The sequence below is a fragment of the Pleurodeles waltl genome, chromosome 2_1, assembly GCF_031143425.1.
Source record: "Pleurodeles waltl isolate 20211129_DDA chromosome 2_1, aPleWal1.hap1.20221129, whole genome shotgun sequence".
NCBI classification, from domain to species: domain Eukaryota; kingdom Metazoa; phylum Chordata; class Amphibia; order Caudata; family Salamandridae; genus Pleurodeles; species Pleurodeles waltl.
In genome coordinates, this window is record NC_090438.1 from 460,797,359 (window position 1) to 460,814,040 (window position 16,682).

General features: G+C 40.2%; 1 protein-coding gene across 1 annotated transcript in view; it reads left to right on the top strand.

The window, feature by feature from the left end:
- Positions 1–16,682, top strand: part of DRP2 (dystrophin related protein 2) — a 633,012-nt gene that overhangs the window by 438,958 nt on the left and 177,372 nt on the right. Inside the window, exons 11-12 of the mRNA XM_069213379.1 lie at positions 7,497–7,698; positions 14,646–14,731. Coding sequence (XP_069069480.1) covers positions 7,497–7,698; positions 14,646–14,731 — 288 coding nt within the window. The remainder of the gene's footprint in view (positions 1–7,496; positions 7,699–14,645; positions 14,732–16,682) is intronic.

Below are 16,682 nucleotides of genomic sequence, written 5' to 3' on the forward strand. Positions count from 1 at the left end.
GGCAAGAGTCAGGTACTTATCAGTAGTCCTGTCAATTGACGCATAAAGCAGTTATCCACAGCAAATAGTTTACTTGGGTCATTGTGTCCCCATAACTCCAGTGCATTATAGAGCTGATCCTAGTGCCTGCTGTTTATAAATGTGCTTGGGATACAGAATGAGAAAATGACCTCTGTAATGTTCTGGCAACATTTTAAGTCTGCACTTATCAATATGGCACCACCAGTCAAGCTGCTCATTGACTGTCAACCCAAGGTACTCAAATATCTACAGTCATTCTAGAGGAACCCCTAGTAACTTAGGATTTGATTGAGTGGAGGGACAAGGGTTTAGAACCATGTGCTTTGTCTGTGCTACACTTATTTCCAAACATCTCTGGGCACAAACATTATCAAAACAATGTAGAGTGTTTTGCAGTCCCATTGGTGTTTTAGATAGTAATAAAGTATCATCTGAGAACATTTGGGACAGAGCCTTAATGCTGGCAAGACAAGGGGCATCTCCATTGCATTGGGTCAGAAAGGAGAATAAATCATTGACATAAAGCGTGAAGAGGGTCGGGGCTAGGACACACCCCCTGCCTGACTCCGTTGCCGATAGGAAAAGGTTCTGTCAGTTCACCCTTTTAGCCACATCGAACGTGAGCATAATTAATGCTATGAAGCGTTATAATAATGGCCAGATGGTAGCTAGGGTCCCCCAAAATATTCAGGACCTGCCAAAGAGTTTGCCTTGGGAACAAATCAAAAGCTGTTCGCAGGTCGACAAATGCAACATAGATACGCCGACAACCCAAAGCGACCATTTTCCAGAAGATAGGCTGTAGTCTAAAGACTTTACCCACTGTGCTAGTACATTTCCAAAAACCCGCCTGAAAGAGGGATAGTATTTCTTTTCCATCCATCCAGGCAAGTAACTGGTCAAGAAGGATTCTTTTAAACCCTTTCTGTGTGCAGTAAATCAAGCTTATTGTTGATAGTTACATGGATCTAAGGGAGACCCTTTCTTAAGGATTGGAATTATCTCAGCCCCTGCCCCTGTGGGTGGAATGGGTGCCTCTAGCAAAATTGAATTAAATAACATTACAAGGTGTAGGGGTTCCAAACAACAGGTTCTCCCAAAAACAGATCCCCTGGGATTTTATCAAGCCCTGGTGCTTTGTTAGGGACTATCTTGGCAATTGCTGATCTCACTTCCATCAGTGAGATCGGGACTATCACTCTTGTAACCTCCTGCCTTCTTCCCACTGAGTGGTTTCCAACGTCCCCTACAGATGTAGCAGTGCATTCAGCACCATTCACAGCATATAAGTTAGAAAAGTGGGAAACCCAATCTGAAGCAGGAACATTTATCTCAATTGGAGAAAAACCTTCCTTACTTCCAGTGGAAACCAGTTCCAAGAAGCACTCTGGTCGCCTGCCTCAGCTGCTTTGAGCAGGCCCTCCTATTTTCTCATCTCCCACTCCCATTTTGCCATTCCTATGGACTTCTTAATTGCCTCCCTTTTATCTTTTTTAGCCTCTTTATCCTGTTTTTGTATAGCAGTCAGTAGGTCAGTCCTGGCCATCTTACAGGCTTTATTGTACGAAGACTGGGGAGGCCTTCTCCTAGCTAAGCCTTTTAATAGTCACAAAAAATAGTCTTTATATTGTGAATAGTGCATACTACATCTAAGTGGATCTCCTGATATGTATTCTAGTCCACAGCCTGAAGCAGTATATTTCTGTTAGCTGCCCCTGTGAGCCATGATGAACCACTTGACTCTCCGCCTATTGCTGGAGAGTTGTAAACTACAGTGAAATGGTTCATCTATACTGGTCCTCTCACTCCCAGAAGGAAGCTCAACATCTAGTACCAGAGCATTATGATCACTGTCGATCCTATCAAGTACCACCATGTCACTTACGAATGACCACGCCCTTACATCCACCAGAATGTAATCAATGAGGCTGCTACTTGGGACTCGATTGAATGTGTGCTTCTCTTTCTTATCAGAGAGTGTCCTACCATTCCTGCCATGCAAGCCCTGGTACATGGTTAAAGCATTAATTTGAACTGCCAGAGGAGACCACCTCTTTATCAATTGGATCCTCAGTTTGGAATGGACAGTGCACTATCCTCAACCTGTGTAAGTGTGATTCCACTGCCATCTATGGGTTCAAACTGTCAATTGAAGACCCCGCCCACAAAATTCAGCACTCCCCCCTGAGGCAGTGTCCATGTGAGAATACAGTAGCTCAATAGGTGGGGGAAACACAATAAGACCCCCATGGCCTTGGATAGATGTTATATATATATAGGCAAAACAGGATGGACAACCAAATAGTACACTAAGGATGTCTTGGGAGGGATCTTCAATTTCTCAGACCCCACAATTAAGAGCTGTGCTCACCCAAGTTACTAAGCACCCTGATGGTCTTTCCCTTTCTTTTGAAATAGCTACTTTGTTAAAATTAGCATAACCAGAGCGATAGACCTACTTAATAGACCATGTTTCCTGAAATCAAGTGTAAATCTATAAACTCAGCCCCGTCCGCGGACTCAGCTTTAGAGGCTTGTCCAGCTATATTCTACGACAACCATTTCACATGGGAATCAGAAATGTTAACTATGAGATCATCGTGGTAGTCAGGATCAGATGACACAATCCTACGAGTAGGGGCAGGGCATGCACAGCAGCTACCAAGGGTACATGCACATCTATGCCCTTGACCCCCTTGGACACTAGAGGCATCCTGCATTGGCTAATTGTCCTGGCACTGATCATCTGGAACCTGTACTACTGGGTCCTATAAGCTTCCTGAAAATCTGGAAAATTCCAGCCCCATGGCCATATTTGTAGCTGCAGCAGTTGGTGGCCCAACCAAGAGGATTTACTTTATGTACTGTTCTGAGATCAAGTGAGGCCCTTGCAGATCCGAAGCTGCAATTTCAAAACCCAAGTCACCCTACTTGCTAGCCTTATTTGATATTACTCCCCGCCCCCAACCTCAGTTATTACAGGGCTGGCCATGGAAGGTGGAGCTCTAAGAGGAGTAAGTCAATCTACCCCCTTTAAACATCAAAGCAATTAGAAACAGGGATTCACAATAAGCCTAGGTGGCTAGCTTGGTCTTTTGAAACAAACAGCATCCCCCAACCAAGGTGGGTATGACTATTACAAACACTTGTGGTGTGCCTCTGGACATAATCAGAATTATAAAAGTAGCCCAGTGGTAGCAGATCAATTGATGTTTCTCCTTTCTGGACCCCTAATTGACTAAATAATAAACTTTGCACTACCCGAGGGGTTCTGAAATTAACCACTATGCAATCGCCTTGACGGTCCATCGGCCCTGATCCGAGCCAGCCCACCTTGTGAGTAAATTTATCTTTAGCTATAGAAAGAGGGAAGTTCCTATGCTGGGCCAGCCAGTTCAAACATTTGTTGGTAAGTTCATCCTAGTCTTCTCTCTGGTTCTCATGCAGCCAGGTAACACCTGCTATGATGATCACATATGGGCAGTATTCAGGCAGAAGATTTATAACAGGTTGCTTCTGATAAAAAGCATACACTTTCATCATGTATCCAGGCTTTCCCCCCTTCTCTGCCATGTGGCTCCCTATGTTTTCTGGTCCAGCAGCAACGTAGTCAGTGCTTTGGGGACATGCTGTCTCTGTCAATCCAACGGGGGTCGAGATGGCAACAATGCTCTGTGTATCCAGACACTGCTGGATGGTTGAACCTTCTAGTGCCAGACTTGTCAAGCGATTTGAAACATTATCATGTGGAGCAACAGTAGCTGAAAGAGAAGGTTTAATTGATTGTCTATACAGCGGCTTAATGTCCCCTGTCTCCTTCCCAATAGCTGTCAATTGAGCCAATATGGAGGAAAGTTAGGTTTGCACAATGTCTTTGATATTCACAAGACAGGCCACCATTATATCATTCGCTCATGATGGAGTGGGCATGACTTCTTCCCAGCCCAGGCTAGTGGCATCCAGGGATGCACAGGCTTGGAAAGGACTGTCTGAGCTAGTAGTATTTTTAGCCAAGGGACAACAGCTAGAATTGTTTATCATGATCGCCAAGTGACAATAGTGTTTGAGTATGTCTAAACTTCAACTACCTAAATACTAGAAAAGCTGTGATTTTATTTTCCCATAAATATGTATATTTGTTAATAGCGCAGGAGGTGCAAGGAGGGTATGAGTTAACTGCATACATGCTGCATTTCAGACTGACTCATGTTCAATTGCACTTCATCTGATTAATAGATTACTTATTAATTAAACATGGATTGATGTACTTGTCAATGTGCATTACGTAAAATGTACAGCCACAATAACTCTGACAAGGGCACTAACATTCTTTGAAAAGAGAATAGGAAGTAGTAAACATCCTAGGTCTTCTTTTCCCACGATGAGCTACATCAGTGTATTGTCCATTCTCAATCAAATGTTCATTTGCCCAACTGATATTATTCAGACTCATATCTAGCTAGTATGGTGTTCCCCTGTTTATCATCTTATTCCAAAGTTGTAGCATTTTATTTGAATTAAGTGTTGTTGAGAAGTCAACAAATCAATATTTGCAAGAGCAAAACTACATCATTAAAAGCTGATTTTAGCAGGTTTATTAATGTGATAAATAGTAGTTTGCTGACATTTATAGCCTAAATACTGTAAATGACACACAATGTTGACATATTGCTTGGTCCATTCCATAATGGTACATGCAGGCTTGGCCCATTCCATCAGGTGCTCTATGGTGATGCTCTTAGCATAGAAAGGCAACATTGCCAAAAGCCTAGAATTTATTGACAGTGTCTTTACCCTATATTTTTACCAACGCTTAACTCATCCAAAACTACCTTTCTAGCTAAAGTCACAAAAAGGAACCGCAAGGAGCTTGTGCCATGTGGTCCTGCTAAGTGTGATATTAACCTGTACATATAACTTCGGTATTTCTCATTATAACAGCTGCTAACTTCCAAAAGGCATTTTATTATGTTTAATGACTGCTTCATGTAAATTAAATCAATTGGTCTGGCATAATTCCCACCTTCTTTGTTTCAAAAGAACACTAATATTGCTTTTTTTGATCGCTTATTGGTAGAATTCTGACTTTTTGGAGAGAGCTCATCTTCTTTGTTCATCATATCATTCTCATGTAATCCATCCTAATATATGATGTTCCCTGATAAAATGGTGTGGGTGATTTCCTATGCAAATCCAAAAATACCCTAAAATACCCAACAGACAAATTAATTGTTGTGTTACCTATCTGTTTCAGCTAATCTGTATTTTGTTAATATTATGCTGTTATTTTACCATTCATTTTCCCTAGACTCTTCTTATGGAGTAACTCCTGTTTTTTGTCTCAACCGATTTAAATCCTCCTCATGTCTCATTTGACTTCAGCCTTCAGCATTCAATTGACCATATATTTGTTTATAAGCTGGTAGTTTACGTACATAAAGAAATATAAATTATGAATAATGACAGTCACACTCTATCTTCAGAGTCATCCTGTAAGCAAAGTACGCACTGACCAATATTCCATTAAGAAGTGCACAATCAATAATAGAGCTCCTTAATCCATCAATCCGTGTTACTTGAGTTTGAACATCCCCAATCATTCTCTGATTAAACAAAGTGCAATTATATTCCTCTAGTAACCCACTTATCTTTTCCCTTTTGTGTTCTCTATGCAGTCAGATGTGGAATAACCCTACCTCTTTCTCATTTTAACTGCTACCACCTACATATTTTCCATTGACGTTACTTGTGATTACACATTTTAACACATCCTATGGAGTTTAGACAAGAAAAACTTAGGAAGGTTGACATTGTATTACATATAATACACTATACCAGAAGGGCAATGCAAATAACAGAAATAAGAGTATGAGAGGTCTGATGAAGGAATCATTAAATGTGCAGAATGTAATCAGGTTGTAACAATATCTATTTAATTTATAGGTGCAGTCATAATGGACATCAATAATGTGGCCTTTTTTAGGTCTGCAAATCACCAGTTGTTGTGCTCATTTAGAAATTCAGTTATAGCCTATTAAGCTGACCAACAACCAATCTTTATTGAAGAAACAATATCTGTAATTCCATAAAATCAAATGTATTATAATGTCTAAAGAATCCAGATCTATTGCATTATACCATACTTATAGTTAACAAGTCATCATTAGACTATGCAGCTCACCTTTTTGAGTTGGATAATTAGATCAGTCAAGAGAGTTGTAGTTTCTTCAAGGTTTATCATACTAAATGTTTCAATAACTGAAAATGTTAAAGATGTATACATTTGGAAGGTTGACATGGCACAGTTGGGATTACTTTTTTTGGAACCTTGGAGAGTATCAATTGTATGAATAGGATGTAGCCATATAACCAGAGAAACAATGCACAGGTCCTCCTTCTTTAAATCATTCCAGGTTCTAGCATTTCTGTTACTCTATCCAAAAAGAAAATGTAACAATAATTCAACAATTTAACTTCTTGTGTTCTACCAAGTGCAAGAGTGCATTTTCAAAAATCAGTTTCTATAGGAATACCATTTATCAAGAATGCAGTGTGAAGGTTTGCATACCTAATGGAGAGCTGCACTTTTGTGTGCAATCTTCTCTTCAGTGGACAGTGTGTGTTGATACTGGTAGATCCTAAAATACTTATCAAATGTCATCAGCTATATACAGATCACAGCATAAGATAGGGCAGAAACCTGAGTTGCATAAAGGCTTGTGATGTTTCTTTTGAACTATTCCAGTCCTAACATACACAATATGCCTTATGGTGAATCTTTGGTTGGACCAATCATTTATTCACATAAAAGCCCCCATTATGACCCTGGTGGTCACCAGATGGCCAGGGTCACGGTCAGACCACCGCCAAAGTGGCGGTCCGGCCACGACATTACGACTGTGGCATCGGACCGCCAATACTGTTGCTGGTGGTCTTGGCAGTTGTAATCCTCCAGGGCAGCGCTGCCATGGGGATTACAAGTCCCCATTCCTCCAGCCTTTGCATGGTGGTAGCCCCGCCATGTAAAGGCTGGCAGAAAGGGGGTGCCGGGGGCCAAATGGGGGCCCCTGCACTGCCCATGCACTTGACATGGGCAGTGCAGGGGCCCCCATGGACAGCCCCGCCGTGCTTTCCACTGCCTGAAGTACGTGCAGTGGAAAGCACAACAGGTGCTGCTGCACCCACTGCACCGCCACATTGGCGCCGACTCCATTAGGAGCCGGTGTCAATGTTAAGGCCCTGTTCACCACAGGACCGGCGGGCCCTGCAGGGAACTCTTTGTAGGGCCGGCGGTGTTCAGGCCGCACAGGTGGCCTGATGGCGGAACGAGTTTGGCGGGTGGCCTCAGCCTCCCTCCATACTCATAATGGGGGCCAAAGTCTATTGACAAATCTGACCTCTGCAAAGTTCCCATTTTTTCCATTGATGCAATCCTGCCTGGTTCCATGCCTTCTTCCTGTGCTTATGCCTTGCAGTGGACTTGGTAACCCTGAAGACAGCCTCCGAAGTATTCAATGAGCATGAGCTGCAATCAAGTGACCGAGTGATGGATGTCGTAGAAGTCATCCACTGCCTGACTGCACTTTATGAGCAGCTGGAGGAGGAAAGAGGTGTTCTAGTCAACGTTCCCCTTTGTGTGGACATGAGCTTGAACTGGTTGCTCAACGTCTTTGACAGGTATTGACTGCTCATTGCTACTAAAAGTTTTTTATATTTTACTTTTATTACATGCCTACTGAGACTTTGCTAATGTGGAAAGGCCAACTTTTGATGAAAGAACATCCACAAATTTACAGGGATTAACCTATCAGTACACTCAATACCAGATTCACTGAGGATTTTGGGTACTTAAATTCTGCGTAGGTGGAGAAAAAACAGTTGAAGGGGTAAATCAGCTAGCCGGATTCACAGAATCAGTAGAGTTAGAATTTTACTCTTGGCTTGCCAAATTTGGGAAGCCATATTTTCCACAAGTATTGTGAGATTCTGTCAATCCTAAAACTGTGATTGAGGGAGAGACAGTTAATGTTCTCGGGAGGTTGTAGCTACAAATTTAAATGAGCAACCATAAATGTAGAAGACTGGGGGAGTTCACTTGCCCCTTCCAGACATGTTTTCATGATTGTAATTCTACTTGTGCTAGTGGGAGGGGGAAGAATGTGGAAAGGGACACCACCCAATTTAATGGGAGTGTAGGAAGGGTTTTCCAAGTAGAAACAAATTTTTTCAGTGGAGACCAATTAATTGTACTCATGCAAATCTAAAATATTTCCAGATGCAGAAAGTCCCCACTGGTTCTGTATACTTAAACTTTACGCATGTTGGCACTCCTGGAAAGGAAAAACTGCATAGATTTAGAGAAGTGTTCCTTTGAATGTTTGAAAATCTAATATAAGCTTAAGATTTGACCCAATTGTAGCAGTAATCCTTGAGTAGCAGGTTTATGACTTTTGTTCTTTTTTTATGAATTGGGCATTCAGAGGGACACGTTTAGCCATGCATGGCAATTATAGAGGCCTAAATTGACACATGAAAAGCAGCATATTACTCTACAGAAACCAATTCTTTAATAAAATGCATATCATTAAGGTTCAGGTAATCCCAAAGGCTTCTGATTGAGAAGTGCACTATAACTGACACCAAGGATGTATCCAGAAAACTGCTAGTATTTCTTTAGTTATACCTTTTAGGAGTTTCGTAGTTCACGCGTCATGTATCCTCATATTTGCTTGAGCGTTCATAAAGTTTCTTTTGTGGTTCCATTAAATGGTTTGAGTAGATTGTCTACTCAAGCTACTTTGTAATTTCAGGAAGAACAAACAGATGATTTTTGTGACTTTGCTAGTCTATCCCAAAGAACAAAATTGCCCAAAAAACTAAAATGGCTGTTGTATGGAGATGTAAGGCATGTACAGTGCCTGATCAGTACCCCCTTTGTTCGAGTGTCAAAATCTGGTTGTGAATGTTAGCAGAAGATTGTTATGACCTTTCTGAAACAAAGATGGTAATTTTGAGACCTCAGAAAACATGCCTAGGTGAATGAACAGGGTGGTTTATTTCCTAATGCATTTGAATGTATTCAATCTAAATTAAATTGTTCTCATTTATATACCTGAAAACAAAGCATAACATTTTTATTTTATTTAAAAGGTGCATTTTTAAGCATTTACAAAGGAAGAAAGCAAGAAGACATAGTGATACACAGCAGCACATTTAGAATTCAAGAATGACAAGGTATCTGCAAAATGGAAGGATCCCTTCAAATAAATAGAAATGCTAATACATTTAAAACAGAAAAATCATAAGAAGAGTGTACATTTCCCACTATCCTATATTCTATCCAAATAGGCCCATTGCTCAAGAAACCAAATCCTGTCACGATGGGTATCCAAAACCTAAGGCAGTTCCAAACTCCTTTTCCTTAAAAAAAACATTGAAAATGTATTTCTCTAAAACATCTTTCCCTTTTTGTTGCTACCATCTTGGTGAGGGAGATATCTGAATCATGGTATTGCTGGATCTTTCAGCAGTCTTCAGTACCAAGGACTGTGAGACACTACACAATATACAGGAACTGAGGGTTAAGCTTCTATCTCTAGCCAGCTTGATTTGCACTTTCTAAACACCAAAACACACATATACATCATAAGTATTGAAATTGTTGGATTCCTTTCTCTATCTATAATCCAATTTGCAAAAATTATTTTTTTTCAGCTCTACTTCACTAATGATTAAATGCATTGTTCATCTGGACTCTGTCCTGTGACCTTGCTTCTTTACCGTCTACATGGAGCCACTACGCTAAATGACATAGGATAAAAATATCTCTGGGCGCAATCTTCCTGGAAAATGTCAAAATCTGATTATTCTCATTTTTGTTGAATTTAAAAAGAATGTTAGAACTTTATGCAGAAGATATTTCGCCTCAGTCAGATAGGTATACCATTTTTTAGCACAGTTAGTGGGAACGTCTTGAGTGAGGAAGAGAGGGTTTTCCTTATTTTGGCAATTACTCCTGAAGAGGTTGCCGAAGTGGTCCAGTCTTTGGCAAAAGGGAAAGCTATTGGACCGGACAGGATTCCTTTGGAATTCTACAGGTTTTTCATTCCGAGCTCTTGATATGATGACAGCTACCTTCCTCAGTGTACAGATAGAAAGCTCTGCTCTGATCTCATTGGAAGATACAATATTGTGGTCAGTAGGAAAAAGGATAAACACCCTATGGACCCAGGGTTCTACAGCCCTATATCTTTATTAAATGCAGATATTAAAGTATATTCTGAACTATTAGCCACAATACTGGGCAAGGTGATTGCCAAACTGGTATCTCCCCGTCAGCATGGTTTCATCACGGGGTAGGGAACAAACAACCATGTACTTAGGGTTATCACCTTATTTGCAGTAACAAAGACACCTATCGGGCTAATTTTATTGGATGCTGAGAAGGCGTTCGATAGAGTCTCTTGGGAGTTCCTTTGTGAGGTTATAAGATGGAAGAGGCTCAGTCCTGGCTTTATTAACGCCATTAGAGCTCTATATCAAGCTCCTAAAGCCAGGCTCCAGTTGATGGGAGAGGCCTCGGAGAAGATTTCTATCATGAAAGTGACACATGGGGGACCAGAGGGGAATGGAAGGTGCAGCATTCCTGGGAGTGAGGATAACACCCACCCTTGACAGGCTGGTGCAGATAAATCTAGCACCACTGATCGGGAAGATTAGACAGGACTTAAGCAGAATCAACAATCTATATTTGTCATCAGTGGGGCATTGTAATGTCTTGAAAATGCTTATCCCCCCAAAAGTCCTATGCATGTTTAGGGCTATAACTCTGGAAGTGAATAAAAGATGGATGACCAAGTGGGATGGTCTATGCTCCAGCTTTATATGGCAGTTTAAAAAGCTGTGAAGGACTGCAAGATATATGATTCTTCCCAGAAATTGAGGAGGATGGGCAGCACCCAACTTTAAGCTGTATTATTGGTCCTGTATGCTGCAGTGCTTAGGAGTTTCAATCAGGGGCCATACGCCTAATGTACACCACACAGAGAGGCCAACTATCTATGAACTTTTTCTAGGATTTGAAGCCAAGGGGTGTTTTTTTAGAAACGTGGAAAGGAGCTGCTATAAAAGGACCAGGTTTAAGATATTAGAAGGGGCTTCTTCCAAAGTATGGCAGCTGTTCAAAAAGGAAATTAATATCAAAAGGTTTAACCAATATATGCCTCTAAGGAGATCCTCTGACCTACCAGCCATATTTTATGACAGTGTTGGTAAAAGATTTGAGATACATGGCATTTCAAGAATGGGAGATTTGTTTGAAGGCAATCAGCTGTGCTCGTTTAGTGAACTGCAGGATACATTTGGCCTGACTAGAGACAAACTCTTTAAATACCTACTGGTAAGAGATTTTGGGGGTTATTACAACTTTGGAGGAGGTGTTAATCCGTCCCAAAAGTGACAATAAAGTGACGGATATACCACCAGCCGTATTACGAGTTCCATAGGATATAATGGACTCGTAATACGGCTGGTGGTATATCCGTCTCTTTACCGTCACTTTTGGGACGGATTAACACCTCCTCCAAAGTTGTAATAACCCCCTTTATTTCTAAACTGGACAAGAAACAAATTCCACTCGCAAAATCTCCCATCATTGTGGCGTGGAGCCAGGTTTTAGAATTGGGCAGCTTTATGGTTTACTAATATAGGTGGGAAGAGAGACTGGGGTGGCACGCACACTGCTCCAGTGCTCTTTGGGCATCAGTAGAGAACCCCTTTTAACTGAAGGCCTGAAGAGCAAGCATTTTAAAACCGTATTCGACCTATATTACACCCCTGCCAAATTATTCATATGGAGAAGAACTGATGCTATTTGCCATAGGTGTTGAGCTGATGAAGCAGATATTGTACATATGTTTTCCACATGCCAAAGGCTAAATAGCTGCCTCCAAGAGGTCGGGCCTTTCTTGGCAAGATCCTCGGGAAACTAATCAGCATCACTCCTCAAGTGGTGTTGTTGGAATTCAGTGAGGATGATAGGCTAGACAAAGGCAAAATGTTATGGTCTTTATAGCTACAGTGTTGCTCACATGTGCATTGCCTCCAGATGTATACGTTCAGATCCACCAACATTTGAAGACTGGAAGTCACGATTCCTAGCTATGCACAGTATGGAGAAGGGGCTCAACGTATATAAAGGCCGGAAAGCTAGGAGACGAGGAGAGCTAATCTGGTCACCAGTGTCAGAGTGGATGGGGAACTGTAACTAGGGAACTTTTCTCTGAGATAGAATAAATCATGATGCATTTATGGTATTAAAGCACTTTAAGGTTTTAAAGTGGATTATGTGCTGGGTCATTATCTGGATTTGGCGACTTAAGGCTTTTGATTTGGTCTGAGGATCTTAGGGCACCAACTTAATGCATCTTAACACTTAGGAGTCTAAAGGCTTCACAGGAGATTCTTAATCGTATAGGTGTTTTAGGGATACATTTATTTGTTATATTGCACTTTACTCTATGGGACTGTATTCTATCAATGTGTACTGTATTTAACTATTTTTCCTGCTATGTTATCAAACATTGACATGTGGTATTTTTGCACCTTACCGACTGAAAATCTGAACTTGTAATCTGTGTGGTGTCTGAAGTACCTGGGTTTTAGAATCATATTGAATCTCATCTTGTGTTGTTCCTTACATCTCAAACATCTAATAAAAATAATTTTTAAAACACCCTAAATCCTATAAAATCTGAATTTCTCTTCCCACAGTGCAAAGAGTATTTACCTCTGGTTCAAAAATGGCTTGGTGTGCTCACAAATATTGATATCAGTCTTAGTCCAAGTTTCCAAAGAACTTGGTTGTCTTTGACCAAAAATTAAATATGACTCCTCACATCTTCAAACTCAGTAAAACTGCCTCCTGCCAATTCCTATTCTAAGGATGCTGAAACCTGCCATTACTGTCACATATTTCAGATCAGCTTTTCAAGCAAGGCTTTTTATATCTAGATTGAGATAATGCTATACTATCAGGTCCCTAATCAATCATATCACCTCTCAAGGCTATCCTTCTTACAACCCCTTTACCTGCACTACAAAAATCATGGATCAGATCACGTTGGTACTATTAATCCTCCAATGGCTATTTCAAGAAGCTCAAATTTCCTGCAAAATGGTGTGTTTAATCGACAAAATAAAACTCTTGCCCACATCAGCTGATTTTAGGGCAAACTACACATGACTGTAGGCCCGACAGACAATAGAAGGAAATCTTACCCGGTGCTGGAAAGGCTGAAAAAGAAGTCATCCAAGAAAATGAACCATTCCTTCTCACGCTTCATACTGAGACTGTGGAATTGCCTCCTAGATAACCTAAGGCTTAACACAATTTGATATTCTTCTGAAATGACTAAGAGAGACAACAGTTTAGAATGTACCTTATTATTCTACCTGTCTCTGTTTCTCTTTCTTTCTCGCTTTCTCCAATGTTCTTTGCAACTTCAGTCATGTACTACTACAGTTTTTATTAAGGTGGTCTGTTATTTTTGCTAATCGCCTGTAATTTATAAATTCCTTAAATAGATAAACCAATCTGTTAACAGAATGTGATGTCTGTTTTATTTCATTATTTAATGTAAATTACATTGAATTTTATTTTTCAAATCATTAAGTTATGGGCTAGAGTTCTGCAGTCAAGTGTGAGGGCATCTGGGAGTTCTTCAACGGTCGTTTGCATATACATTTTTTTTCGGTTGAAAGTTACTAGTGTTCTGGTGGTTATGTTGTACCTTTATGGCTTTGTGATAGGGTGTTAGACTAATTGGTATAAAATTGCATTTTGTATTAGTATAAAGTGTTTGGTTTTTCTTTGGATTTGAGACCTGAGCGGTTGGGGTCAAATTTAGAAGGTCTACCACCTATTTATGTGTTGACATCATGAATTTTTGTTGGATTTACTTTCTAATGCTTTTGTAGACTAATTATTTAGAGAGAAACAAAATGTAACCTGGAAGCATATGGGGTTTCAGAATTTATAGAATAAATCAATTTCAAGCATTTGATTTCCAGCAAATACTCTTTAGCACAAATCACTTTGAACAAATGCCATACATCCGACACCAAGGGTGGATCCTTCCCCATATTTCTTCCTTTTGCACGTCTGTAGTCAGGAAATAGTGCCGATGTCTGGAGGTGCTAGTTTACCTACTAGAAAGAAACTTCTAGTGTTGAGTGTCTCTGCTATAAAGCTAGAGGTTCATCACTTGAACACTTGCTGACTTCCTTCTATAGCAATAGATTAAAATATCTCTAATTGGTTACAATCAGGGGTAGCTGCTAGTGCAGCAGGTGTCGTGCCACCCGGATGCAGGTGTCTGAGGGGTCTATTGTACCCCAGGTATAGATTATATTCACTTTCAAACCCAAGGGTGAGGTGCCAATTTTCTTGCTTACGCCACCCATTACAATTATATGCCATCTCACTGGGTTGAAGGTGCGGAGCAACATTATTACAGAGCTCAGTCTACTTTTGCCCTATATCTCAGCATTCATACTGTAGCTCTGAGAGTTTAATCTAGTCTAAGGATAGTTAACTTTATATGCCTTTTATTCTTGCTCCACAGTGGTCGAAGTGGTAAGATGCGAGCTATATCCTTCAAGACTGGAATCGTGTGTCTTTGTGGGACAGAGGTGAAAGAGAAATTCCAATGTGAGTCAAGGAACACAAGTGCCAACCTTACTATCACAGCAAACATGAATATGCAACGTGGAAATGGAATGTGATGCTAGTCCCCTGCTTAGTCAGTGTTGCCATTGCAATTCCATATAGTGACTGTGTGTTATGTTATTTTGTGTTATGTTGTTTTCTGTTCTGTTCTGTTATGTTATGGTATGTTATATTAGGTTATGTTATTATCAGCAGCATTTGAAGGATGCCATGACATCAAAGTGCAAAGTGGTAGAATTCCTTATGTATTTTTCATATATTTTATGTCTAGCTCCAGCTCTTTGATTAGTCTCAATGTGCTATTCACTCTGATCGGTTTGCATGAATTGTGTTCTCTTGCAGAGGAGTGATTAGCTCTGTTATGCTATACATTGTAGAGGTAGATAGCACAGGTCAATGTTTTACAAGATATTTGAATCATTTTTCATTAGTATATGCATTAAGGTAAAACTAGCATAATAAATAACACCTAATTTGCTGAGAGTAATACAAGTAAATTAATCCAGTTAATTATCACCAAACGTTCTGTGAGGTATACACTTTGCAGCAGGAAATTGTGTAACAAAAGGTTAAAGCACCGTAATTAAGGGGTATTTGGGGGAACCTTAATTAGACTCGGAGGTTAGTGTGTTAGTGACAGACTCAAGACAAGCAATGAAGGTCGTAATGTTCATTCTGTGAAGTAAAGATATGGAGCCTGATGTACCTGTGTCTATGGGGAAATGCGTAAGTACATAGGGACATACTTATTTAGACATTTATTTACTCATTTGTAACGCTCACATCACAGATCAAACAGTACCGAGGCACAAAGGAGAACATTCCTAACCAGTCCATCAGAAACATGGGGTGTGGGGCTTCTAAAGCTTTTCTAAAAGAGGTTAAGGAGTAGTTTTCTCTTAGCTCGATTGAAAGACCGCTCCACTGTTGGAAACCCTGTGCAGACAATCTGGGATATTTGCACTTGGTTCTTGGGAACCTCTTCCAAAGCTGATCAGAGTGGAGAAAGCAGCTAGTACAGAATCGAATGATCTTGCCAGGCAAATACTAGGGAGCAAAGCCATAGAGGTATTTGTGAGAAAAGAAGACTTTTAATCTCTATCCTTGTCTTAATCAGCTGCCAACGTAAACCTTGTTTCAGATTGGAAACTCTAGACCTTATTTACAAATCAGCGGAGGGGAATACTCAGTCACAATCACAAATGGGACAGCTATCCTATCCGACATATTATGGTCCCATTCTATCCTATCAGGCACTTTGTCTTGTTTCATGTTGAATAACAATGAGTTTGTCCTCATGATCTGTTGTAAGATGACAGGGATGCTTAGCTGTGCTTAGGCACAACTTTTCAGGTACTGGGTAGTTTAATCATTGCACTGATGAACTCTTTGCAATATTGTCTGATAACAGGGTTAATACTGTATGATTAATTAGGAAAACAATTGACGAACGTGTAAGCTAGACTTCTTTTTTTTCTATAGAACTATTTATTTAAAAAGGTAAAAAAAAAAATGTTTTAATCTCATGCACATACAGTGCAGGTAACAAGCATAAGCAAGCATTGATAAAGCCAACAGGTCTCGTTTTTTTACTTATTAGGTTTGCTAATACTTTTTGCTGATAACATGTTTAATTGGCCAACAAAAACCTTCCATTACTTAGGATCTCAGATGCGTGATGACCTATGCCCACCATGGATCACCCCATGTGTGCGCCTACAGAATAGGGTGGACACAATTTTATTTTGTTTTTCATTTACTAATTTGAGATGGCAAACTCCACATGTATCAGTGAATAAAATAATATAATTTTAATTGCGTGTTAGCAGTTTTTGTCAGAAGGAGTTGCCCAATAGCAAATAGCTGCCAGCCCTCTAAAAATTTTCAAATTAAAAATACAAATTAAAGGATGCAGAGGATTGGATGAAGAAGA